At 38.9% G+C, this 26,407-nt stretch overlaps 1 protein-coding gene across 2 annotated transcripts in view; it reads right to left on the minus strand.

Moving 5' to 3' along the window:
• The window catches only part of COG2 (component of oligomeric golgi complex 2), a 52,924-nt gene that overhangs the window by 17,090 nt on the left and 9,427 nt on the right, over nt 1-26,407 (minus strand). For both annotated transcript variants that reach the window (XM_023191808.2, XM_023191809.2), the window contains 8 exons: nt 18,407-18,568; nt 17,211-17,276; nt 14,786-14,866; nt 13,456-13,559; nt 9,362-9,470; nt 8,613-8,792; nt 6,151-6,275; nt 2,677-2,803 (listed from right to left, as the gene is read on the minus strand). In XM_023191808.2, the coding sequence (XP_023047576.1) occupies nt 2,677-2,803; nt 6,151-6,275; nt 8,613-8,792; nt 9,362-9,470; nt 13,456-13,559; nt 14,786-14,866; nt 17,211-17,276; nt 18,407-18,568 (954 nt within the window). The remainder of the gene's footprint in view (nt 1-2,676; nt 2,804-6,150; nt 6,276-8,612; nt 8,793-9,361; nt 9,471-13,455; nt 13,560-14,785; nt 14,867-17,210; nt 17,277-18,406; nt 18,569-26,407) is intronic.

Consider the following 26,407-nt stretch of genomic DNA (forward strand, 5'->3'; position numbering starts at 1 on the left):
TTTCTGGAAATAAATGGATACTATCTGCTGGAAACTATACTCACAAACGTTAAGTATTAGCCTAAAATTCTAAAGTCAAGTTCTATCAGAAAGGTTCATTTCTGAGCTGAAACATTTCCTGAGTCAAACATGGTCAATATGAGTCTCTAAAGCATAAAGCAAATTGTAAAGCATCTTTACATTTGCCAGTGCTTAAAGCTTACAATAGCTACTGCTTAAAGCCATTACTTCACTCTCCTTAGGCTATCTTAAAAGCCCTACTTTTTAAAATCACAAATGTTGTTGCTACAAAATTTATTGAAAACAGCACAATCCTGTTATTCAATGCACTGTAACATGCGACAATCAGCCAAGAGATAAGGTAAGTTGCATTTCTGGGATGGTAAACCTCCCAATGTGTTGTCTTATCTGTGGGAAACATGCTGGGCCCCAGGCTGTTTACGCTTATGTTGTGCCTCTCTACACTTAAAAAATCAATAAACAAATTCACCAGGGAGGCTAGACAAAGAACAAATACAACTTCCAGAAATAAAAAAAAATGACAATTAACTGGAAACTCAATATGCAGGTGGAAAAGAGTTTAGACACAACTAAGGATGGAATTAGTGACCTATAAGACAGACTGTGAAATTACCGAGAACGCAGCAAATACAGAGGATAGGGTGAGCCGGTCTAAACAAGAGATCTAGATGGAGATGATAGAGGAAGGAAAGAAAAGCACAATTGAAGAAATAATAAATAAAAATCGTCCAGAATGGATGAAAGACACCAATTCTCAGATTCAGAAAACCTATCAAATCCTAAGGATAATAATAAAAAAAAGAAGTTCTACTGGACATATCATAGCAGAACTTACTTAGCACACCAAAGTCACACAGAAGATCTTAAAAGAAGCCAGAGAAAAAAGGCATTAACTACAAAGGAATAACAATTAAATTAACAGCAAACTTAATAATGCAACTCAAAAGACAATACTCAAAGTGCTGAGAATTCTATTAATATATCCAGCAAACTGACCTTACAAACAGAAGCAATACAGTTATTTTCAAACACAAACTGAGAAATTATTAAAAAAAATTAATTATTATCAACAGAGCCTTACTAAAAAGTCTTCTAACATGAATTTCAGAAGAATGATTCAAGAAGGATGAGCTGACATTCAAAAAGGAACAGTAAGCAATGACAAACATGTAGGGTAATTCCCAGAGGATAATGACTATTTAAAACAATAAAAATGCCCAGTTTTTAAGATTAAAAGAAAAGAAAATAGAAGTACGAGCAAGGAAACAAAAATATATACCATGAGAAGGGATGGCTGGCGTTAATGTGCTCTAAGTTCCGCGTATTGTCCAGGAGAAGGCTCAAGAACATCAATCAACTTTAGATTCTATTAAATAACCACTAAGGTTACTCAATTTATGCAGAAATAAAGGGCACAACTTCCAAATTAGTAGAGGGGACAAAATGGAATAAAGATGGAAAACAGATCCCCAGAAGTCTAAAATACAAAGAAGGTGAAAAAAGAAGGAAGGAAGAAAAGATGGGAGGAGATAAGGGAAGAAAACTGGAACAAAGGGAAAGTACAAAATAAGAGTCAAATGCACTGACAATTAGAATCACTGCAAATTTAATAAAGTACCTAATTGAACGACAAAGATTATCTCATTGCATAAGAAATCAAAAACCAAAATCCAGGGAAGGAGAAGGAAGAAAAGTACCAAGAGGCTGAGCCTTTAAAATGATACAAAGGAAAACAAACTTATACATTAACTTCTTAAATCCTAACCATGAAATCTTTAAAATAATGATTTCTTTTTTAAGGGGGAAAAAAGGGGGGAGGTGGAACAGGGCTGGACATGGGGGCTCACCTGAAATCCTAGCACTTTGGGAGGTTGAGGGGGAAGGACTGCATGAGGCCAGGAGTTCAACACCAGCCTGGGCAACATAGTAAGACCCATCTCCACAGAAAAAGAAAAAGGAAAAGAAAAAGAAAAAGAATAGAAAAATTGACCAGGCATGGTGGTGTGCACTGAAATCCCAGCTACTCAGGAAGCAGCAGAGAGGACTGCTTGAGTCCAGGAGTCAAAGACTGCAGTGAGCTATAATTGTGCCACTGCACTTTACCCTGGGCGACAGACTAAGACCCTGTTTCAAAAATAGTAATAGTAATAATAAAATAAAATTTAAATTAAAAAAGGAAATAAATATTGGGGCTTCCTAACTTTTTAAATTATAGAGGACATTTATACAGTCTATTTTAAATCCAATCAATTCCTTTGTACTTGCTGCTTGAAAAAATCCAATGAGTACTCTTTGTTTTCATTCAAAATTATACGGCAGAGATGTACAAACTTAATTTTTCACAGAAAACTGCAAAAACACTGGCTTTTAATGGTCCTCAGGATGTTTTTAAGAAGATAATGCACATTTCTACTCACACTTGTATCTAGACTTAATTATACTTTATATTATAAAATGAAAATGTTCTTATTTCTAAAAGTATCATAGCTCATATCTTGGATAAAGTGATGTGTGTGTTTTAAGGTAAATGTTCACTTAGCAACTCAAATTTTTATTTTTAATAAACCACAGAACCAAGACTAAGCAGAAGAGAACATGCTATTTCTCCAGTCTCCGGTTAACATCTTCAAGAATCAAGAGGATGGGCGGAGATACCTCATGAAATGCATCGGGATTCCCAGGATTAAAAAGCGAGGGTAACTTTTCTTCTAATCCTTGTACTATTTGTGGCCAGACAGAATTCACCAAAAAGTCATATCCAGGAACAGTATTGCCTTTTTCACTGTAAAATAAGAGCACATTTCAGTAAAATACACCATAATCTATTTACAAAGAGCAAATTTCCACTGTGTTGCTTCTGCCAAAAGATCTGCAGTCTAAAACTTATTTCAACTTTAAAAAAAAAAAACATATTTGTAATTTAGTTTGTTTCTAGACTCAAATTTCTATTTCACTCCTTAATCTCAGTCTCACCTCACACCCGGCAAATCTCCTGGATCCTGACTCCTCCACCTGGTGTCAAGGCTAATCACCTTGGTATACTTTTCCCTCTAAAATACTTCCCACCACCTTTATACTCCTATCTTGGAAAAAAAAAGTACAGTAGTCTAATACTACAGGAAAAATAACCTTCACGTTACTGAACACCAATAAACCACACAGCATTGTAAATTATGCTAATTTATAAATTAATAACAGCTTTTATTTACTAAGCTATCTCTAAGATTACTTTCAGTTCTAAAATTCTATGACTATCAAATGTGAAATCTTATCACAAATTTTGACACAAAAATCTGATAATAGATTAATTTGTGTGTGTGTGTGTGTGCTTGTCTTATTTTGTCTTTGTTTAGCACCAGACTTTAAATTCCAAATTCCCAAATGTAGATGACAGGCAGCACTGAGACAAAAGCATACGCTTCGGAGCCAGTGTGCCTGATTCAAATACTGGAGCATGGGCAAATCATTTAACTTCTCTGTGCTTTGGTTTCTTCATCTTTAAAATGGTGATGATAATAGTACCAACTTCACAAAGTCATTATAAGAATTAATATTTGTAAAGTACTTAGGATAGTGCCTAACACACAGTAAAAGCCCTATGTTAGTAACAGTTAAATAAGAGAGATTCCTTAAGTCTCTCACGAACTCAAAGACCTGTAAACATACATTCTAGGCAAACACCATTTCACTAATCTGCTCACTTTGTTTCATATTGTGTATTCTCCTCTATTTTAAGGTAATTTTTTAAAATGGCAAACAATTTAATAAATGTTCTTATTTTAGCAAAACTGGGAGTTTTGTAGCTAAGTTGCCATATCAAAATGGGACTTAACATTCTGGTAAGTATTAAAATAAAAATTTTTAAAGTTTTTGTAATTTTCCTGCTTAACAAAAATTACCAAGATAGATAAGTTATCAAGAAAGCTTTGTTTCACTGTCCAGGAAGAGCTAGCAAATAATGTTATTATAGTTTCACCTAAGTATTGTTAAGAAATTACTGGTGGGGGTGGAGGAGGGCCAGGAAGGGGAAAGAAGATGGCTGCCTCCTATATATCCAATTCCACACAACATATTATACACTTTCAAATAATAGTAAGAGCAGGCTCTGTTAAGGTATCTGGAGAAAGAAAGCACAAAATTGAGGACTCCAAACTACAGATATACATAATATAATCACTACTAAATGACAACATTTCCTCGTTCCCAAAGTTAATGTCTAATGAAAGCCCCAGAGAGAGAATGTAAAACCTGCAAGATTAACAGTTGACGGATTAGAAAAGCTAATCTGTATTCTCTGGAGGAGAAATCACAAATGTTTTGGTGTTGCCAGTTATAAAGCTCATGAAGGGTGGCACATGATCAAAGCAAAGAGTGACAAGGGAAGCACCAAGCTGGAAATCTGAAGCCAGGAGCCGAGCACGGGAAGGAAAGGGATACATAGAACCTGCAACACAGTGACGGGCTAGCAGCAGATGAAGATGATCTCGCCAGGTACAGTTCAGATTCCTCAAATCTCTAAGCCTTCTACGTGAATTCCCCCACACTAAAAACTGTGGAAAAGATCCCCTAAAGCTCTGAAGCTTGACATCTCTGGACCCAGACTGGCTCTGTCAAATCTAATGATGATTGTTTCATATCTATGGCTTCATTTTACATCATGATTTCTACTATATTCTTATCCCCAAATCCAACTAAATCCTTATGATTACTAAACCCAAAAGTAGCAAAACTAGGCTTCATCTTAGGTGGTACAGAGGAAAGAGAGAGGGTACTGCAAATGCCAAGCAGCATATTAATTACCCCACATTTCTGCAAAGAACAAAAACTCAAGGCCAAATATATTGCTTGCTCCATGAAAACAGAGACCTTATTTGCCTTTTGAGCATTAAAGTTAGTTAATTCTTTCATTTTGCAAACACTAACTGGGCAGCTGTTAGCTCTAAGACACTGTGTCAAGAGGCAGGGGAAGGTGTGAGCAGTGGAGAGGTGATCATAATGCAACATGGAAATTAGTCAGCAGACACAAAAGCAACACGTCCTGCAATCCAGAGGACATGATGAATGCTGAACATTAGGACAAAGACTGTTTTTTTTTTTTTTTTTAAAGACAGGGTTTTGTCATGTTGCCCAGGCTGGTCTTGAACTCCTGGCCTCAAGTGAATCGCCCGCCTTGGCCTCCCAAAGTGCTGGGATCACAGGTGTGAGCCACTACGCCCAGCCAAGGATGGTCTCTTGAAGGAGGTGGTATCTGAGCTGGAGATTCACGTGGAGAGGCAGTTTGACAGGAAAATGAAGGGCACAGGAAGGGCAAGGCAAGCAGAGGAAAAATGCAGAAGCACATGAGTACAAGGGAGCTGGGGAAAGGCAGCTAGCACTGTGTGGCTGGAGCATCCAGGGATACGGAAGGAAAGTTCCATGGCGGAGAGAGTTCTCCAGTGGAGAGCTACCAGGTAAGAACAAAAAGGGCCTCATGCCCTGCTTCAAGAAGCCTGGATCTTCCTCCATGTGCACTGAGAAGCCACTAAAGATTTATGAAGAAATCTATGAATCGCAGATTTCTGGGTAAATGTGACAGTCAGAAGCCTAGAGAAGGAGAGACTGGAAGTAGGGAGACAGGGTGGGGAGATTCTATTATTGTGGACAGCAGATGACAAGGCCTGGACTGGGACAATAGCAATGGTGAAAGTAATGGGATATTTATGAAAGAGCATCAGGAAGTCATGGAAACTGAACAAAGGGAGGAAAAATTGAAGATGAGTTCATAATTAGTATAAAACTTGTTGAATTAAACTGAACTGATATCTATAGACAGATTATGACATATTAGAATCATGGAAGGAAAGCAATTCTGACTTCAAACTAAATTTAGGAAAAAGTGCAGAGAAGAAGAAAGGCTAGACTTTGGATTTGGAAATGTGGTCTTTAGTCTCAGCTTCATCTCAGTGTCCACATCTTTGAAATGAGGCTAATGCAACCTGCCTCACAGTATCATGGGTAGAAACAATGAAATAACAAGATTCATAATAGATTCACTTCATACAAGACGGTCATCACCTGTCGTGCACCTGTGCTTAGCAGGTGTGGTCACTGAAAGGGAGGTGGGGGTCCACACGGGGTCGTTTAAATTACCTGGAGATGGCACCTCCCGTGACTTCTCGAAGAAGGCGGCAATGGTGAGGAACAAACTCCAGGAGTTTATTATACATGACTTGAAGGCCATTAGGATGAGATTCAACAAACTGCTCTATAATCACCTATTAAAAGGAATGTCATTTTTTAAAAAAAGCATTTTAAAGGGAAGTACAAGCTATATATTTCAGAGAAAACAATAAAGAAAACTTTACAAATCTGCTTCCTCATGCTCACCCTCCTCCCTGTGACATATTTTCTAAACAGTGAAGTAAATAACAGGTCACATTCAAAACTAGTTCCTCGGATTAGGCTGCACAGTTACAACTGTTGGGGAGACATGGGCTGATAAACCATGCACTCTCATCTGCTTCCCTGTGAGTTTGAAAATAAAGTAACACCTTTTAAAAAAAAAGATTTAAAGCAGAGCACACGATTCTCCACTGCAACTCCTCACTGTCTTTATACTGGCCTTTTCTTCTACCATCATGCAGATTAGGGAAGGGTTTGAGGCAGAGAAAGATAGAAAATATATTAGTTTATTATTTTATTTTATTTTTTATTTATTTATTTATTTATTTTGAGGCGGAGTCTTGCTCTGTCGCCCGGACTGGAGTGCAGTGGCCGGATCTCAGTTCACTGCAAGCTCCGCCTCCCAGGTATACGCCATTCTCCTGCCTCAGCCTCCCGAGTAGCTGAGACTACAGGCACCCGCCACCTCGCCCGGCTAGTTTTTGTATTTTTAATAGAGACGGGGTTTCACCATGTTTGCCAGGATGGTCTCGATCTCCTGACCTCGTGATCCGCCCGTCTCGGCCTCCCAAAGTGCTGGGATTACAGGCTTGAGCCACCGTGCCCGGCCTATTATTTTATTTTTTGTGACAAAATTGGGAGTCAGGAATGATATGACAAGATAAGCTGAGTTTAAATAAAACAGAATGTGGCTACTGAATTAAATATGCCACTGAAAGTTCAAATATTTCTTTAATTTAGCATACTATATTCAGTTCAGTGAAAAAGGAATAGATGAGTGACTAAAATATTTTCATTGGTTGGGCGCGTTGGCTCATGCCTGTAATTCCAGCACTTTGGGTGACCAAGGCAGGCAGATCACTTGAACTTAGGAGTTTAAGATCAGTTTGGACAACATGGCAAAACCTCGTCTCTACAAAAAATACAAAAAAAACCATTAGCCAGGCATGGTGGTATGTACCTGTAGTTCCAGCTACTTGGGGGGCTGAGGTGGGAGGACTGCTTGAGCCCAAGAGGTTGAGGCTACAGTGAGCCATGATCATGCCACTGCACTCCAGCCTGGGCGACAGAGTGAGACCCTGTCCCCCAAACCACACACACACAAATTTTTCACTTATTGACAAAGAAATAATGTACGTAATTTTTTCACCCCCATAGAGACAGCTATGGAATATAACAGGATATGAACAGAACTGAAAGACCATTTATTTTTAGTAATCTTAACAAGGCCAAAATAATCATTAAAATTAGTCCCTAAATTTCACTTTTATCATTGGGAGTCTCAACTTTCCACTTTAAAAAATAAAAGACTTTCACCCTGAAATCATGTGAGTATCATCTTTGTATTTACTAACCACAGTCAGAATATTCACACTGACAGGACACTGGAGGCAAGTCCCCAAACACCGAGGATGGGCTCAGTGACTTCTCTCAGTCTGAAGCAGACCAAGCTGCTGTTTTTGTATGTCAGAAACTGCTGAGTATCAGCAACTTTATATGGCACAATCTATACTCTGGCTGCTCAGAAGCGGGATACACTTACTTCCTATATTTTAACTATATCCTAATAGGTGAAGGATACTGCATAGCCGAGTTCTAGATTTAAGGTATTACTCAGCTAATTTGTTATAAAAGCCCTTGATCTTTGAATATCCCTCCTCTTGCCTTCCCGGTCCAGCAAACTCCTCCGTATTTTTCAAGACTTGGGCCAAATGTCATTTATTCCCTGAAGATTTGAGGGTGCCACTGTCTACCCCACTCACACACCTTTCCACGCTCACAGCACTCTCTGCACCTTCCTCGTACACTGCAGTGTTGTCACTGCTTAATTGTCCACCCTGCTTAGTCCACCCATAAGACCAGTGGTTTGAAAACATTCTTTTAACAACTACTGAGGAACAATTGCCTGCCATGAAATTGACCTAAAAGCACGTGGATGCACACCTTCTCGCTAGGTGAGAATGTCGCCCTTGAAGCCTGAGCCACAGCATTGCTAGGAAACCTGAGAGGGCACGCCCAATTCCTGGCATTGTAACATTACTTCCCAACTGTAACCCACGGAGACCAAGCCTTCCTTACAGCTGGTACTGTAGGAACTGAGAATCTTTCCAGAAAGATCTCTGTTCTCTCTTCTTATCTTCCTCACACCCAGTAAAGAGTCAAAGACAGAGCAGAAGCTCATGAATGTTTGTTGAAGGAGGTACACAGACCTCGTCTATGTATGGTTTCACTAGTACTTGGCCAACTAAGGCCTCCGCGTCCCGCGTCTTGTCAATCGTGGCGTAAGTCCGCAAGCAGTGCCGTATTATGTCGACATCAGATGTCTGAAGGCCTTCTAATAGGAGGCCTTCCAGTGACTGCTGTAACATGGCTGTAATGCCAGCTATACGCTGCAAGAAAAGGTTGGTAAGTAAAAAAAGCTCTAGTTAGAGCAATTTCTGAAACTGCAAATAGACACATAACAAGCCTCTTATACCAATAGATGATGACATATATAAAATCAAAATAATAACTTTTCCTGGAGATAACAATGAACCCCCCCACCCCAATCTCTTTATAAGTAACTTTCTGCTTCATCAAAGAAGAATGTAGACAGAATTACAGAATGAGAAAAAAATTATCTTCCTCTTAAGCTACAGAGTCAATCTTTAGGAAACATCATGGATTTAAAATCCAATTAAGAGCTTTGGATAAATTAATTGTCTACATCATATAATATGTCCAATTCCATGAAATTCAGAATTAATTTTACTCTTATCATCTAGAAAATGTGACTGAGTCTTTACAGAAAATCTATAATGTGTGACTCTTAGGAAGCTGGGGCCCAGAAAATTAAAAATTGAAAAAAAAATGCAAGGCTAGGTTCAAAACCCTTAGATCAACAATATTACTAATTTAAACCAGAATTATTTAGCAAGTTCCTAAACACCAAACTGTGGAAATCCAAAACAACACTTACTGGTCTTACTTTGTCCAAAAGAGGCATGCCTTTGCTTTGAACAGCATGAAACTGTAACTGATTAAATTCTGTGGCAATTCTCTCCAAAATTTGTCCAGTCAAAAGGGGGCTAGTAGAGAAAACAATTATAGAAGTGTAATCCCTAAGGTCTCTATTTCCACGAGAATACATCATACACCTGGCAGTGAGAGGCTTTCACAACCACGATATTTTGACTTTTGTCAAAGTGTTTAACATGGCCACCTTGTTACAAGGTGAAAGCTAAAGCCTCTTTTGTGCCATCAGTCAATGTTTCCCAGGAGCCACATGCACAGCATGTTCTAAGTGAACTGGGGAATCTGTTGAGTACAAGGTGCTGCTGCTGCCTGGCCTTGACCCACAGGGACCAGACAGCAGCAGAGCTGGCCAGGCCTGTGTGCATGCAATTACATGTTTCTGCCACTGACTCCAAGCTCTCCCATTCAGGACCTTCTTCTTCAGCTTCAACCTCCCTTCTTCTTCCCTCTTCCCCCCTCCCCCTTTCCCCTCTTCCTCCCTATCGTTTCTTTCTCTTTCTATCCCATTTCTTATAGCTGGATCCTTTCTACTTCTCTGCCTGCCTCACTCCCCTTGCTAAAATACCTCTAAATATTTCTAAAATACCAAATACATTTGTCTCCTCAATAAATGAAACTGACCCTCCAGCAGCAATAAATATCTCAAAATATCTTATTTTAAATTTAAATAGTAACGACTTAGTTTAAAATCACATTTACCAAACAGCAACAGCTGTCAACCTATATGCTCTGGGTCCTAGTGACAGGGCATTCTTTACATATCTGGCACAAAATATAATAAATGTACTTCCCCCCCCAACATATTATCAAGTGTCAATATCACTCAAAAAGAAGTAAAACAGCAGAGAAGTATAAAAGTATAATCACCCGCTGTATATACTGAGGCATCCTGTGTATACTGATGGCTCATCAGTGAGTGAGGAAAAATGCCCATATCATAAGAACACAGAAAATGCTGCACTGAGAGCATCAGGGGTCTACCTAGTTCTGTATTTGTAGCATCCAAACTAGTTTAGAGGAACAGGAGCTACCCAGTGTGACCAACCAAAAAGGTTAACTCTTTCTTGAATATCCCTAACTCTTTCCTGAATAATCTCGTGTGAATTGATTATTTATAAATTATCTGAATGTTTCTTGGCTTAACAAGCATGGTATATCTACTATTCAGTAATATTGCCCTGGTTTTACCTTCTCTACAGCTCAGATTTGCAGATCTGAATTGAAGAAAAGCTCCTCAAAGATGATTCAGAGCAAGGAAGAGTGCAGTGTCTATTATACTGAATATAACATACTGAATATAATATAATAATATAAGAGTATATCTAGAAACAGACATCACTGAGGTAATCAGAAGCCCATTCCCCACTAGTGGGGGACGTTTGGTATCTTTTCTTAGGTACCTACTAGTTCCAGACACTGTGGGTGTAAAGATGTCAGGGGCCTTATAGACTGATGGAGAAGGCATGCAAGTCAATCAACAGTTCCAGTCTCAACCGTAAGTTGTCTGGTGGATGACCCGGAGGCCTGATGAATGCATGGAGATGGAGCACCTAAATCTGAAAGGTCAGGGAAGACTTCCTAAAAGAGGTGGTCTTGTAATTGAGCTTTATGGAAGGGAACACTTGCAGTGTCTTGTTTATACTTTCTCTCACAGAACTGAGCGAGACAGGTTTAAAGAAAGCAGGAGGGATCAACAGTATCTCACACGAGAGAGAAGAATAAATTTTTACAAAACAAATCCATATCGTTTTATAACCTGCTTTTTTTCCACTTAGCACAGTATTTTGAACCTTTCCATACTTTAAGCATGTTTTGGGCTAGATTTGGATGGACTAAAGAGAAATCAGGCAGGTGAAAGGGAGGTGGAAATTAAAGGAAGGGCTTTTAGTACAACAAATGGGCATACATAGTAAAATTAAGGAAGGATAAGTCAGCAATGTTCAGGGCAGTCAGGGAACCACAAGTAGTTCCGAATAGCTTTAGTGAAGAATACAGAAGTGGCAAGGAGCAGCTTGGGAGTTTAAGATTTACCCTAAAAACACTGGGAAACCATTGCTTCCCAATCACATAGTAAGATGTGATTAGACAAATCTAAAAGATCCATTTGACAGCTACAGAGTTAGTTGTCCTAGAGAAAATGAGAGGTCAGTCAGGAGGTCACTGCCTGAAACGAGGCAATGGGAGAACCGAGAGGGAGAGGCAGACATCTCTCAATCTCAGAGATGCTAGAGCAGCAGACTCTCCAGGGCTTGCCTAGTGAATGAAAGGAGATGCAGGGAAAAAAAGGAGACAATGACTCCCCCAACATGTTTAGCCTGGTTAGTGAAGGAAATAAAGGCACTGTTTCCTAAGACAAGGAATGAAAGGGAAGAGTAAAACGTTTTTGCTGGTGGAGGCAGGGAAAGACGACGAGAGCTCAGTTTTCAACATGATGAATGTGAAGTGCCTGTAGAACGTCCACTAGACTCCCCGCAGTCATCAGACGTCTGATGAGTCTGAGGACTACAGAAGTTCGTCTGCAGATAAAGAGATCAGCATCCAGGAGGCCACTAAAACCATGGGGTTGGATGAGGTTACCCAGAAAGTGCTGATCAAGAGCACAGGGCCAAGAACAGTGCCCTGGAGAAAGCTGGCATGAAAAAGGGCAGTGGAGTCCATCAAAGGCACAGAGTAGGAATAAGGAAGGAGGAAAAGAAAACGGGGAGGCAGGCATCACAGATGCCAGGTGAGGACACAGTTGGGAGTGGCTGTCAACGCTGTTGAGTGGAAGACAGAAGCAGAGCAGTTAGTCGAATAGGGCTCCACTGGGCTCTCAGAACTGACACTGACGGGAACTCTGATGAGTGCAGATGAAGGGGAAGAGAAGGGACAGAAGCACAAGTACTACAGGCTGAAGAGAAAAGATGGCAGCGATTGACCACTTATTTAACATCTCGATCAGGAAAGAAAGTAGAGACCTAGGACATGAGAATAATTTCCTTTTCAGATGCCTCATTTCCTCATCTATAAAATGAGAGATACAGAGCATACTGTTTCTACAGTCTCTCCAAATCTAAAATTCTGAATCCTAAATTTAAGAATTTAAGGATCCTAAATCCTAAAATTAAGAAATCCAACTTGTCTTGATAGTATGATCAGGACTTTGAACCACAGGTATATTCCATTTGGTCCTGGTTGGTTTTCCTGTAGCTTATCCCATATTAGTCAAGGAAAAATATGATGGCTATCAACGTGACCTTCAGAGATGCTTGTGTTAGGCCTAAACAAGACATGTATGAGGGTCTACTCTATGGCTACCAATCCTGCAAGTGAAGTTCCTATTAGCCTTATATGAGAGATGACAATACCAACACACAGAGTGAAGTAACCTGACTCAAGCTACCCAGCTGGTACAAGCAACATAAGCCCATGCTCTTTCCACTGCACCATGGGGCTTCCCATTCGTGTTCATAATGATCCATTCAATTCATTTTCTGAGTCACTCAACGATCTAACTGATTTTAAATTCAGTGTGGGAAGGTAATAAGACACTACAGTATAGCAAAGGAAGCCGTCATCTTTTGCTTATTTCATCAGCTTTTTCTTTGCTGTTTATAAATTTCAGCGAAATGTGTCCTGTACTATTTCTTAACGATATAACACTCGTAGATTTTGAACCTCAAGATACATCAACTGGAATACTCTGGGCCTGTCTAAATAATCTAAGATGACTGCTCTTCCACACCTTGAAGGTCAATAGGGATTTTACTAGTCCATGGGTAAGGCAATTTCAAAAATAAAAACCTTCCACAGAAAGTACACGTTCTCTGACTCCCTGAAAGGTGCCGTGTTGGAACAGTGGTCTACGACCATCAAGGCTATATAATAACATGTATAAGCTTTACCATTTCATGTACTCTGCTTTGCTTGAGCTACATTTAAAAACACTAAGCCACAGACTGGGATTTTCTTCTTTATCAGAAATGAATTCTAACTAAAAAAATTTTTACCCTGGATATAAAGTATTAATTTATGAGTTATTTAGTAAAAAATACTTACCTGCTTGCTTCTAGTGCAGATGTTTCTTTAGAACTTTGAGAGTTTAAGATTTTTTCAATTTTCTCAACTGATCGAATAACTTGAATAAGCCTCAATACACACATCTATAAATAAAAATTAAGAATAAAGCTATTGTCATGTTTAATCTTAATTATCTTATTTTGTCATCCTAAGTGCAGGAAAATACAAAGTCAAAAGTCAGTGTAAAATTACCTATAGCATTCTACATTTTTAGCATTTCTACATAACACTAAATTCCCAAGAATGCAAATCTTTTGGCTTTCTAGAACAAACAGATTTCAACATTGTATCACAATTTTGGAACTTAAAAAAACTTACTGTTTTTGGTTTCTTATATTATATCCTTATTCCCTCTTTCTTTTCCCCATCTGTTTTAGGACAGGGTCTCGCTCTATCACCCAGGCTGGAGTGCAGTGCTGTGATCTTGACTCACTGCAGCCTCAACTTCCCAGGCTCAAGTAATCCTCCCACCTCAGCCTCCCAAGTAGCTGGGACTACAGGCACACACCACCACATCTGGCTAATTTTTTTGTATTATTTGTAAAGACAGGGTTTTGCTATGTTGCCCAGGCTGTTCTCAAAGTCCTGAGCTCAAGTAATCTGCCTGTCTCAGTCTCTCAAACCGCTGAGATTACGGGTGTGAGCCATTACACCTGGCCTCTTTCTCCATCTTAAATAAACCTTTATTTTGGTACTACATTCATGTTCTTAAGATCCTTTTCTCATGTTTTTAGTTTCCAATCATATTTGTCCTCTTCATTTACATGTGCATGATATACCGATAAACCTAAGTGCCAATTCATTAAAGACATTTATTACACAAGGCAGATATTATTATCAGGGAACATTATAAAAACGCATTGTTAAAATAACAAAAATAAAGTCATTCATTAAATAAATAGTTACAAAGCATCTATCATGAACCAAGACATTCTTCTACACATTGGGAATATAAGTGGATAAAACAGGCAAAAATCCCCTCTCTCATGAAGTGGACAATCTTTTCTAGCAACGCACTACATTCTTGAATCTTTGGACAAAAGCTGAGAAGGGATCTAAAGGAGAGTTAAACAGAAGATCTCTAAAATAGGCTTCTCTCCCTTGAGATTTTAAAAAGTGTGGTTGGGTACTAATACACAAATACATCTAATAAATACATTTAGAAAACACGTTAATATAAAAGAGAGACATCACGCTCCTCTCTGCAAAGGTATCAAGGAGAGTAAATCATACCGTACGCCTGAAAGTGCCTGTTACTACAAGGTGCTACAGTGAATCAATGCTTTAATATTATAATATTTGAGTATACCTTTTTTTTCCTAATGTCCTCTTGTTTAGACACTCGTTCATCAACTGCCCGAATTCCTTCACTGACAGATGATCTAAGGCTCTTTAAAAGAAAAAAAAAAAAAAGTACTGCAGAGATTGTTTCATAACATTATGAAATTTATACATTTAATTCAATTCCACAGGACTTAACACCTACAGCCAGTATTACACAGATATTGACAAATTACAAAATATTAGACACAATTGCTGTTTGTGTCTCAAGATTTAGGGGGAAAATGACATATAAAGCCAAGGTCATGCAGGATCGGCTGCCGAAAGAAAATTAATGCATACACAACGAGCATCACAGGTGGTCAGGGTAAAGAAAGGATAACCTGAGTCAAAGTATAAGGGTGTCTGGTGGAGGAGATGAGACTTGAGGTAGATTCTAAAAGTTTGTGGATGCTGACAAGCGTAGAGAGAAGATTATCAGAAGACAAGGCAGGAAGATAGAACAGTTATGACATATTTCAGAACCAGTGAGGAATACATCCAGGGGTAACTGCAGGCTTCAATTTGGGCAAAAGCAGAAATAAAACAGGAAGGGTTAATTCAAGAGGGCTATGACTAGATAATACTTTTAGACTAGATTCTACACATTTTAAGTACTAATATATCATGAAAAAAGTTGTTTTGGGAAAATTCAGAAGCAAGAAGTCAAGAACAGGAGGCAAGGAAAAGGGAGAGGTAATAGGTGGAGAAACATGTCCAGAAGCTAATGAATTAATCAGAAATTAGGGCCAAAATGAAAGTAATGGAAAAACTAGAATAAACTGGAGAAATCACAAAAATTCTATAGAAAAGTGAATTCATTCATCCCACAAATGTTATGAAATACCTATTAAATGTCAGCTATTGTGCAAGCCAATGAGGATGCAATGGTGAAAAAGATAGAAATAGTCTCATAGAAATAGTCTCATTTCTCAATGACTGCAGAATCTCACAGAGTAGCTTCATGAGTTGGAGGTCAAAAAGGAAGAACAGGTCTATTGCTAAACCAATCAGGAAAAAGATGGCTATAGAGACAGCTGTGGAAAGAAGGAGAGCATATGGTGCTGGCAGGTGGCAAGGTAAAGACTAGAGCCTGCAGGTGACAGAGCAGTCAACAATGACAGAGCAGAATTCAGGAAAGTGAATCCACCTCCATGGGAGGCAATCTGGAGAGGAGAGGAGAGGACAGGAGAGGAGAGGAGAGGAGAGGAGAGGAGAGGAGAGGAGAAGGCTGAGGACTGAGGCTTGGAAAACACCCTATCTCCAAGGCTGGGGGTAAGAAGAGATACACTGAAAGGAAGGCAGAAGAGCCACCCAAGAGCCATGTAAAAGCCACCCAGAGTGTGGAATCCAACAGTGGATCACAAAAACAATTTTCCTTCCATGGCAAGAAGTAGTACTTTAAAAGCTTTTTGAAAAAATCAAACAAGACATAAACATCTGAAAATATTTGCTAGTTCAAGGCACAACTCGAGACCTCTCTTTTAAGAATTATTTCTTGCCTGCCATTCCTATGGACTTCTAAACACTGACATTGCTATTATTCTGCATTTTTTTTTTTCAGCACTACACATGCACTGAATGTTTATGTATGTCACCTACTGTGAGCCTACTATGTGCCAGGGACTGTCTTAGGGGCTAAGTGCATAAGGCTACACAAGCTGCGCATGATCTAGTGGTGACATACACAGGTAATAATGGTGCAATGAACCAAGTTTATGACAGTTCCTCAAGGCTAAGACAGCATGGAAGTCACAGTGCCTGACACAGACTGTGGGGTGGACCAGCAGGGACAGGACAGGGTAGCACACTTTTCTGTTGAAAATGATGTCAAAACTTCCTTCTCTACTGTTCATCCGGATGGAGTCCCTGTCTCCAATGGCTTAGACATGGGAGTCCCAACTCATTACAGCAGACATTATCTCATAGGAACATTAAAATAAACACAATTAGTTATTACATTAATTATATATTATCCTTCAGTTACATTAGGGTTTAAAGAGCTTCTGCGGATAGTCTAGGAACCTAACAATATATAAAGTATTATTTGAGAAAATATTTGTAAAACTATAAATTTTTAAAATAGAAGCTATTCGTAAATTAGTGACTACCTACATATGAGTGAGCTAACAGTAACAAGTTGAGTTTTCAAACAGCCTTCTCCTCCCCCAACATTTTAAAGCTATATACTCCAAGAATCTGTCATCTTCAAATCAAACATAAATTTTTTTGGTTATAGTATCACACGCAAAAAATAGAGAATGATTTACAACTTTTCTGAGGGTATTATAATTACTAAACATTCAAAAAACAAAAAACAACAATCTAACAGATTAAAGGAATTCTTTTTTGGAGGGGCAAACAAGCATATCATGCTTTATGGTAAACTGTTTAATGTTATTTGGGAAACTTACCAGAACCTCTTCTCGTAATTGTCCCAAAGGCACAGAAAGCTGGTTAAGGGCTTTGTCCATGCCAACCTAAAGGCAGAGATCATGTTGGCACACACACTTCACAATCAAGAGTAATAGCTAAGTATCTATTTAATGATCAGTGCAGTGCTAGACGTAGGTTATTCCTTCTGTACAACAAAATGAACAACCATATATTGCTAAGTAACTAAATAACATGTTATTTTACAATAAATATTGTTGATAGAATGTGAAAAAACCTTTGATGTGCATGAAAACTATAAAAATAAAAGAAGTCATAATAAATAAAAGCTTTCTTAGACACAATTTGCCTCTGAATAAAATATTTTAATGAATTTGAGAAATTTTAACTGGAGATAAAGAGCTATCTGTCTGTAATTTACAATATTCAACCAGCTGATGTGAAAGTCTCAAGGACTCTATCTGTCCTAACCATTATAACCCTTGAGAAAAATCCAAATGAAATAGAATGGAAATAAAAATTTCTAGGTTTCTAATCCCACCACAACATTTATCTTAGATGTACATTTCGCAAATGCAAATATGGCTCATTAATTTTAATGCTTCTTAAAATTTCCATGGAGATGGCTACCTTCTGTACTTCTTTGGAGAGAGTTTTAAAAGTAAAATAAAATAGGAATAGGATGACCAAAAGGCAAACTTTGGGAGTATTAAAATATAAGCACTTCTAACCTACTTTTATAAACAGCTGATATGCTCAAGGCAAACTATTCTTACATTTTATAAAACCAAGCCTCCTAACGATCAATATTGGCCAAAGTTCTCTCAACCTAGCTCTGGCTAGCATATGTATCTGAAAGTAAATTAAACATTTCCTTAAGAACAGCTGATATTTGCTCTTGCAAATTGATCTAAACCAGAGAGATTTCACAGTAATCAGCAGCTAACAAAAACAACCACTCTGCTATTACTAGCCTTTGCTTTTTAATAATATCAAATTCAAAAAATATTCAATCTAGAATAGTCTTAAATAAGTAAAAAAGCAAAATTGTATATCAAGAAAGTTTGGTTATTTTATTGATGAGATTAGTGATCTCTTCAAATTTCTGTGAGGATCTCAACTAAAAGGTTTCTAAAAACACATAACACTTCTAAGAATAAGTATGAGTAAGAAAGAAATTGTATGTGTGTAAATGGGACCATGGATTGAAAGTTACCAGGTTTGTTGAAAGATTGACAAAATCTGCATAATCCTTGTTGATGAGTTCGACCATGGCTGTTTTAAGAAGTTTATAGTAGAGCTCCAGGTCATCTCTCAGTTCTTCCAGCTGGACCCGCTTCCTACAGTCAGACACAAAATGATCGACATCGAAATCTTCCTGAAAAATAAAACCAGAGAAGAAAAAATTATGGCAATGACATCACAGTGACATATACAAATGAAATGGAAGAAAGAGTAAGAAAGTCCATTCCCTTCGTTTACAAGGCCATGCTGCTGCAGGAAGAAAGTGTCTTCATACATCAAAGTATGAAGGTGTTTGTCCGCTTTATAAAGGTGCCAAGAAGGGTGGCCCCTGACGGACAACATCCTCTCCTGTTGCCTAAAGTTCTAAAAGTGAACTTCTTTTTCAAAACAACACAATTCAATCAGGTTCTTCTCAAAATAGAAACGTTTCCCCTTAAAGTAACAAATGTTCAATGTAAAACTTTCAAACAACAAAGATTTATATTAAAAATCTCCATCAGAGTAAAAGAAAAAATCGGCCGGGCACAGTGGCTCAAGCCTGTAATCCCAGCACTGTGGGAGGCCGAGACGGGCGGATCACGAGGTCAGGAGATCGAGACCATCCTGGCTAACACAGTGAAACCCCGTCTCTACTAAAAAAATACAAAAAACTAGCCGGGCGTAGTGGCGGGAGCCTGTAGTCCCAGCTACTCGGGAGGCTGAGGCAGGAGAATGGCATAAACCCGGGAAGCGGAGCTTGCAGTGAGCTGAGATCTGGCCACTGCACTCCAGCCTGGGTGACAGGGCGAGACACCGTCTCAAAAAAAAAAAAAAGAAAAAAAAAAAAAAAAAAAAGAAAAAATACCCAAATTCTCATGCTGTAGAGATAAGCACTATTTTTTTCTCTACCTAACACTGTGATTCACATCCTTCCAGATGTTTCTTTATGTGTCACATGCACACACAGAATCTTAATATTCATGCTGTATGTAAACTGCTTTTCCCCATATAACAATACAACTTGGATGTCTTTTCATAATCCATATAAATTTGCATTCATGTTTTACATGGATGTTGAGTATTCCACCAAACAAGATGTTCAGGAGCTTGCGAAGCACACTGCAGCTCAGCAAGGCCGCTGTGGTCAGACTGCCAGATTTCTCCTCTCTGGGCAGGCCATCTCTGAAAAAAAGGCAGCAGTCCCAGTCAGGGACTTACAGATAAAACCCCCATCTCCCTGGGACAGAGCACCTGGGGGAAGGGGTGGCTGTGGGCACAGCTTCAGCAGACTTAAACGTCCCTGCCTGATGGCTCTGAAGAGAGCAGCGGACCTCCCAGCACAGCATATGAGCTCTGGTAAGGGTCAGACTGCCTCCTCAAATGGGTCCCTGACCTCCGTGCATCCTGACTGGGAGACACCTCCCAGTATGGGCCGACAGACACTTCATACAGGAGAGCTCTGGCTGGCATCTGGCAGGTGCCCCTCTGGGATGAAACTTCCAGAGGAAAGAACAGGCAGCAATCTTTGCTGTCCTGCAGCCTCCACTGATGAAATCCAGGCCAACAGGGTCTGGAGTGGACCTCCAACAAATTTCAGCAGACCTGCAGCAGAGGGGCTTGACTGTCAGAAGGAAAACTAACAAACAGAAAGGAATAGCACGTCCACTCAAAGACTCCATCCAAAGGTCACCAACATCAAAGTCCAAAGGTAGATGAATCCACAAAGATGGGGAGAAACCAGTACAAAAACGCTGAAAATTCCAAAAACCAGAACACCACTTCTCCTCTAAAGGATCACAACTCCTCGCCAGCAGGGGAACAAAACTGGATGGAGAATGACTTTGACGAAATGACAGAAGTAGGCTTTGGAAGGTGGGTAATAACTAACTCCTCCAAGCTAAAGGAGCATGTTCTAACCCAATGCAAGGAAGCTAAGAACCTGGAAAAAAGGTTAGATGAATTGCTAATTAGAATAACCAGTTTGGAGAAGACTATAAATGACCTGATGGAGCTGAAAAACACACCATGAGAACTTTGTGAAGCACACACAAGTATCAACAGCCGAATCAATCAAGCAGAAGAAAGGATATCAGAGACTGAAGGCCAACTTAATGAAATGAAGTGAGAAGACAAGATTAGAGAAAAAAAAGGAAAGAATAAAGCCTCCAAGAAATATGGAGTAGATGAAAAGACCAAATCTGCATTCGATTGGTGTACCTGAAAGTGATAGGGAAAATGGAACCAAGTTGGAAAACATTCTGCAGGATATTATCCAGGAGAACTTCCCCAACCTAGCAAGACAGGCCAACATTCAAATTCAGGAAATATAGAAAACACCACAAAGAAACTCCTTGAGAAGAGTAATCCCAAGACACATTATCGTCAGATTCACCAAGGCCGAAATGAAGGAAAAAATGCTAAAAGCAGACAGAGAAAAAGGTCGAGTTACCCACAAAGGGAAGCCCATCAGAATAATAGCAGATCTCTCTGCAGAAACCCTACAAGCCAGAAGAGACTAGGGGTCAAAATTCAACATTCTTAAAGAAAACAATTTTCAACCCAGAATTTCATATCCAACCAAACTAAGCTTCATAAGCAAAGGAGAAATAAAGTCCTTTACAGACAAGCAAATGCTGAGAGATTTTGTCACCACCAGGTCCTGCCTTACAAGAGCTCTAGAACGAAGCATTAAACATAGAAAGGAAAAACTGGTACCAGTCACTGCAAAAACATACCAAATTGTAAAGACCATCGACACTATGAAGAAACTGCATTAATTAATGGGCAAAATAACGACAGGGTCAAATTCACACATAACAATATTAACCTTAAATGTAAACAGACTAAATGCCCCAATTAAAAGACACAGACTGGCAAATTGGATAAAGAGTCAAGACCCATCGGTGTGCTGTATTTAGGAGACTCATCTCACGTGCAAAGACACACATAGGCTCAAAATACAGGAATGGAGGAATATTTACCAAGCAAATGGAAAGCAAAAAGAAGCAGGAGTTGAAATCCTAATCTAAAACATACTTTAAACCAACAAAGATCAAAAGAGACAAAGAAGGGCGTTACATAATGGAAAAGGGATCAATGCAACAAGAGCTAATTATCCTAAATATAGATGCACCCAATACAGGAGCACCCAGACTCACAAAGCAAGTTCTTAGAGACCTACAAAGAGACTTAGACTCCCACACAGTAATAGTGGGAGATTTTAACACGCCACTGTCAGTATTAGACAGATCAACAAGACAGAAAATTAACAAGGATATTCAGGACTTGAACTCAGTTCTGGATCAAGAGGACCTAATAGACATCTACAGAACTCTCCACCCCAAATCAACAGAATATACATTCTTCTCAGCAGTGCACTGCACTTATTATAAAATTGGCCACATAACTGGAAGTGAAACACTCCTCAGCAAATGCAAAAGAATAAAAATCATAACAGACTCTCAGACCACAGTGTAATCAAATTAGAACTCAGGATTAAGAAACTCACTCAAAACCGCACAACTACATGGAAACTGAACAACCTGCTCCAGAATGACTGTTGGGTAAATAATGAAATGAAGGCAGAAATAAAGATGTTCTTTGAAACCAACGAGAATGAAGACACAATATACCAGAATCTCTAGGACACATTTAAAGCAGTATGTAGAGGGAGCTGTATAGCACTAAATGCCCACAAGAGGAAGCAGGAAAGATCTAAAACTGACACCCTAACATCAAAATTAAAAGAACTGGAGAAGAGAAGCAACAGCAAACAAATTCAAAAGCTAGCAGAAGACAAGAAATAACTAAGATCAGAGCAGAACTGAAGGAGATAGAGACATGAAAAACCCTTCAAAAAAATCAATGAACCAATGAAACCAGGAGCTGGTTTTCTGAAAAGATCAACAAAATAAACAGACCTCTAGCCAGACCAATAAATAAGAAAAGAGAGAAGACTCAAATAGATGCAATAAAAAATGATAAAGGGGATATTACCCCCAATCCCACAGAAATACAGACTACTATCAGAGAATACTATAAACACCTCTAGGCGAATAAACTAGAAAATCTAGAAGAAATGGATAAATTCCTGGACACATATACCCTCCCAAGGCTAAACCAGGAAGAAGTCAAATCCCTGAATAGACCAAAACAAGTTCTGAAATTGAGGCAGCAATTAATAGCATACCAACCAAAAAAAGTCCAGGACCAGATGGATTAACAGCTGAATTCCACCAGAGGTACAAAGAGGAGCTGGTACCATTCCTTCTGAAACGATTCCAAACAACAGAAAAAGAGGGAATCCTCCCTAACTCATTTTATGAGGCCAGCATCATCCTGATACCAAAACCTGGCAGAAACACAACAAAAAAAGAAAATTTCAGGCCAATATTTTTGATGAACATCAATGCAAAAATTCTCAATAAAATACTGGCAAACCAAATCCAGCAGCACATCAAAGAGCTTATCCACCACAATCAAGTTGGCTTCATCCCTGGGATGCAAGGCTGGTTCAACATATGCAAATCAATAAATGTAAACCATGACATAAACAGAACTAATGACAAAAACCAAAACATTATCTCAATAGATGCAGAAAAGGCTTTCGTCAAAATTCAACACCCCTTCATGCTAAAAACTCTCAATAAACTAGGTATTGATGGAACGTATCTCAAAATAATGAGAGCTACTTATGACAAACCCACCACCAATATCATACTGAATGGGCTAAAACTGGAAGCACTCCCTTTGAAAACTGGCACAAGACAAGGATGTCCTCTCTCACCACTTCTATTCAATATAGTATTCGATGCTCTGGTCAGGGCAATCAGGCAAGAGAAAGAAATAAAGGGTATTCAAATAGGAAGAGAGGAAGTCAAATTGTCTGTTTGCAGATGACATGATTGTATATTTAGAAAACCCCATCGTCTCAGCCTAAAATCTCCTTAAGCTGATAAGCAACTTCAGCAAAGTCTCAGGATACAAAATCAATGTGCAAAAATCACAAGCATTCCAATACACCAACAACAGACAGCCAAATCCTGAGTGAACTCCCATTCACAACTGCTACTAAGATAATAAAATACCTAGGAATACAACCTACAAGGGATGTGAAAGACCTCTTCAAGAACTACAAACTGCTGCTGAAAGAAATAAGAGAGGACACAAACAAATGGAAAAACATTCCATGTTCATGGATAGGAAGAATCAATGTCGTGAAAATGGCCGTACTGCCCAAAGTAATTTACAGATTCAATGCTATCCCCATCAAGCTACCATTGACTTTTTTCACAGAATTGGAAAAAACTCTTCTCAAAGAAGAGCCCACATAGCCAAGACAACCCTAAGCAAAAAGAACAAAGCTGGAGGCATCACATTACCTGACTTCAAACTATACTACAAGGCTACAGTAACTGAAACAGTATGGTATTGGTACCAAAACAGATATATATATATATATATATATATACCACTGGAACAGAACAGAGGCCTCAGAAACACCACCACACATCTAAAATCATCTGATCTTTGACAAACCTGACACAAGCAATGGGGAAAAGATTCCCTATTTAATAAATGCTGTTGGGAAAACTGGCTAGCCATATGCAGAAAACTGAAACTGGATCCCTTCCTTACACCTTATACAAAAATCAACTTAAGATGGATTAAAGACTTAAACGTAAGACCTAAAACCATAAAAATCCTAGAAGAAAACCTAGGCAATACCATTCAGGACATAGGCTTGGGCAGACTTCATGTCCAAAACACCAAAAGCAATGGCAACAAAAGCCAAAACTGACAAATGGAATCTAATTAAACTAAAGAGCTTCTGTACAGCAAAAGAAACTATCATCAGAGTGAACAGGCAACCTACAGAATGGGAGAAAATTTTTGCTATCTATCCATCTGACAAAGCGCTAATAGCCAGAGTCTACAAAGAACTTAAACACACAAGAAAACTGAATCTCCAATACAAGAGTTCATGAGAGGAGACCTTTAAGAAGTGGTCGTGAGGGCTTTGTCCTCATGAATGTATTCAAGCTGTTACCATGCAAGTGGATTCATTTTTGAGAGAGGATTATAAAAGTGAGTTCAGCCCTCTCTTGCTCTTGTATGCTCCCCCCATCCAATCTCTGCCACATGATGCTCTACACCCCATTTTGACACAGCAAGAAAGCCTTCACCAGATTCGGCCTCTTGATCTTGAACTTCCCAACCTCCAAAAATATGAGCCACATAAACTTCTATAGTTTATAAATTATCCAATCCCAAGTATTCTGTTTTAGCAGCACAAAATTAGACACTCACTAATATGGAGTGTCTTCATAGACTCTAAAGTCAAACTCTGGCTCGGCATGGTGGCTCACGCCTGTAATGCCAGCACTTTGAGAGGCTGAAGTGGGTGGTTCACTTGAGGTCGGGAGTTCAAGACCAGCCTGGCCAACATGGCGAAACCCTGTCTCCACTAAAAATACAAAAATTAGCCCGGCGTGGTGGCATGCGCCTGTAATCTCAGCTACTTGGGAGGCTGAGGCATGAGAATCGCTTGAGCCTGGGAGGCGGAGGTTGCAGTGAGCCAAGATGATGCCACTGCACTCTTCCCTGGGCAACAGAGCGAGACTCTGTCTCCAAAAACAAACAAACAAACAAAAAAAACAAAAAAAATAAAGAAGTCAAACTCATTGAAACAAAAAGTAGAATTGTGGTTACTAGGTGCTGGAGAATGGGGACTGGGGTTGGGAGTAATGTCAAATGATATAAACTTCCAGTTATAGTATAAATAAATTCTGGAGTTCTAATGTATAGCATGATGACTATAGTTAATAATATACTGTATTCTTGAAATGTGCTAAGAGAGTAGATCTTAAGTGTTCTCACCATAACAAGAGGGGGTTAACTATGTGAGATGATGAATACACTACCTTGGTTATGGTAATTATTTCACAATGTATACACATTATCAAATCATCACACTGTATATAATTTTTATTTGTTGTACAATTTTTATTTGACAATCATACCTAAATAAAGCTGGGGTGGGCAAGCAGTATGAAATCAAACCTAATTTTAAAATGAGCAAAAGATCTGAAAAAATGCTCAACATGAGTTATTATTAGGGAACTGCAAATTAAAACAAGACACTAATGAACAGAATGACTAAAATCCAAAACATTGACAATACCAAATGCTTCTGAGGTTATGGAGCAGTAGGAATTCTGGGAAGAATGCAAAATGGAAGTCACTTTGGAAGACAGCTTGACAGCTTCTTACAAAACTAAACAGAGTCTTACCAATTGTGCTCCTTATTTAGCCAAATGGGCTGAAAATGTATGTCCATACAAAAACCTGAATGAGCAGCCTCATTCTAACTGCCAAAACTTGGAAGCAAATATGATTTCTTTTAATAGGTAAATAGATGAACAAACTGTGGTATATCTACACATGGAACGTTACTCGCAATAAAAAGAGATGAGCTATATCAAGCCGCAAAAACATGGAGGAATCTTAAATGTATATTTCTAAGTGAAAGAAGCCAATCTGAAAAGGCTGTATATACTATATGATTCCAACTACATATACGATATTCAGGAAATGGCAAAACTATGGAGACTAAAGAGATCAGTAGTTGCCTGGGGTTAGGGATGGGAGGGTGCTGGGGGTGCTGAGGGTGCCGAGAGATGGGGAAGAATGGACAGGCAGAGCACAAGGGATTTGTAAAGCAATGAAACTGTTCTGTATGATACTGTAATAGTGGATACATGACACTATGTACTTATTAAAATCCATCAAATGTAGAACACAAAGAATGAACTCTAATAAAAACTATGGCACTTCAGTTAAAAATAATGCCTCAATATTGGTTCATCAATTGTAACAAAGGTAAGATACTAAAGCAAGATGTTACTAGGAGAAACTGTGAAGCGGGACGGGATAGATGGGACCTCTGCGCTTTCTGCTCAATTTTTCTATAAAACTAAAACTGCTCCAAAAA

This window comes from Piliocolobus tephrosceles, chromosome 1 (genome assembly GCF_002776525.5).
Source record: "Piliocolobus tephrosceles isolate RC106 chromosome 1, ASM277652v3, whole genome shotgun sequence".
NCBI lineage: Eukaryota > Metazoa > Chordata > Mammalia > Primates > Cercopithecidae > Piliocolobus > Piliocolobus tephrosceles.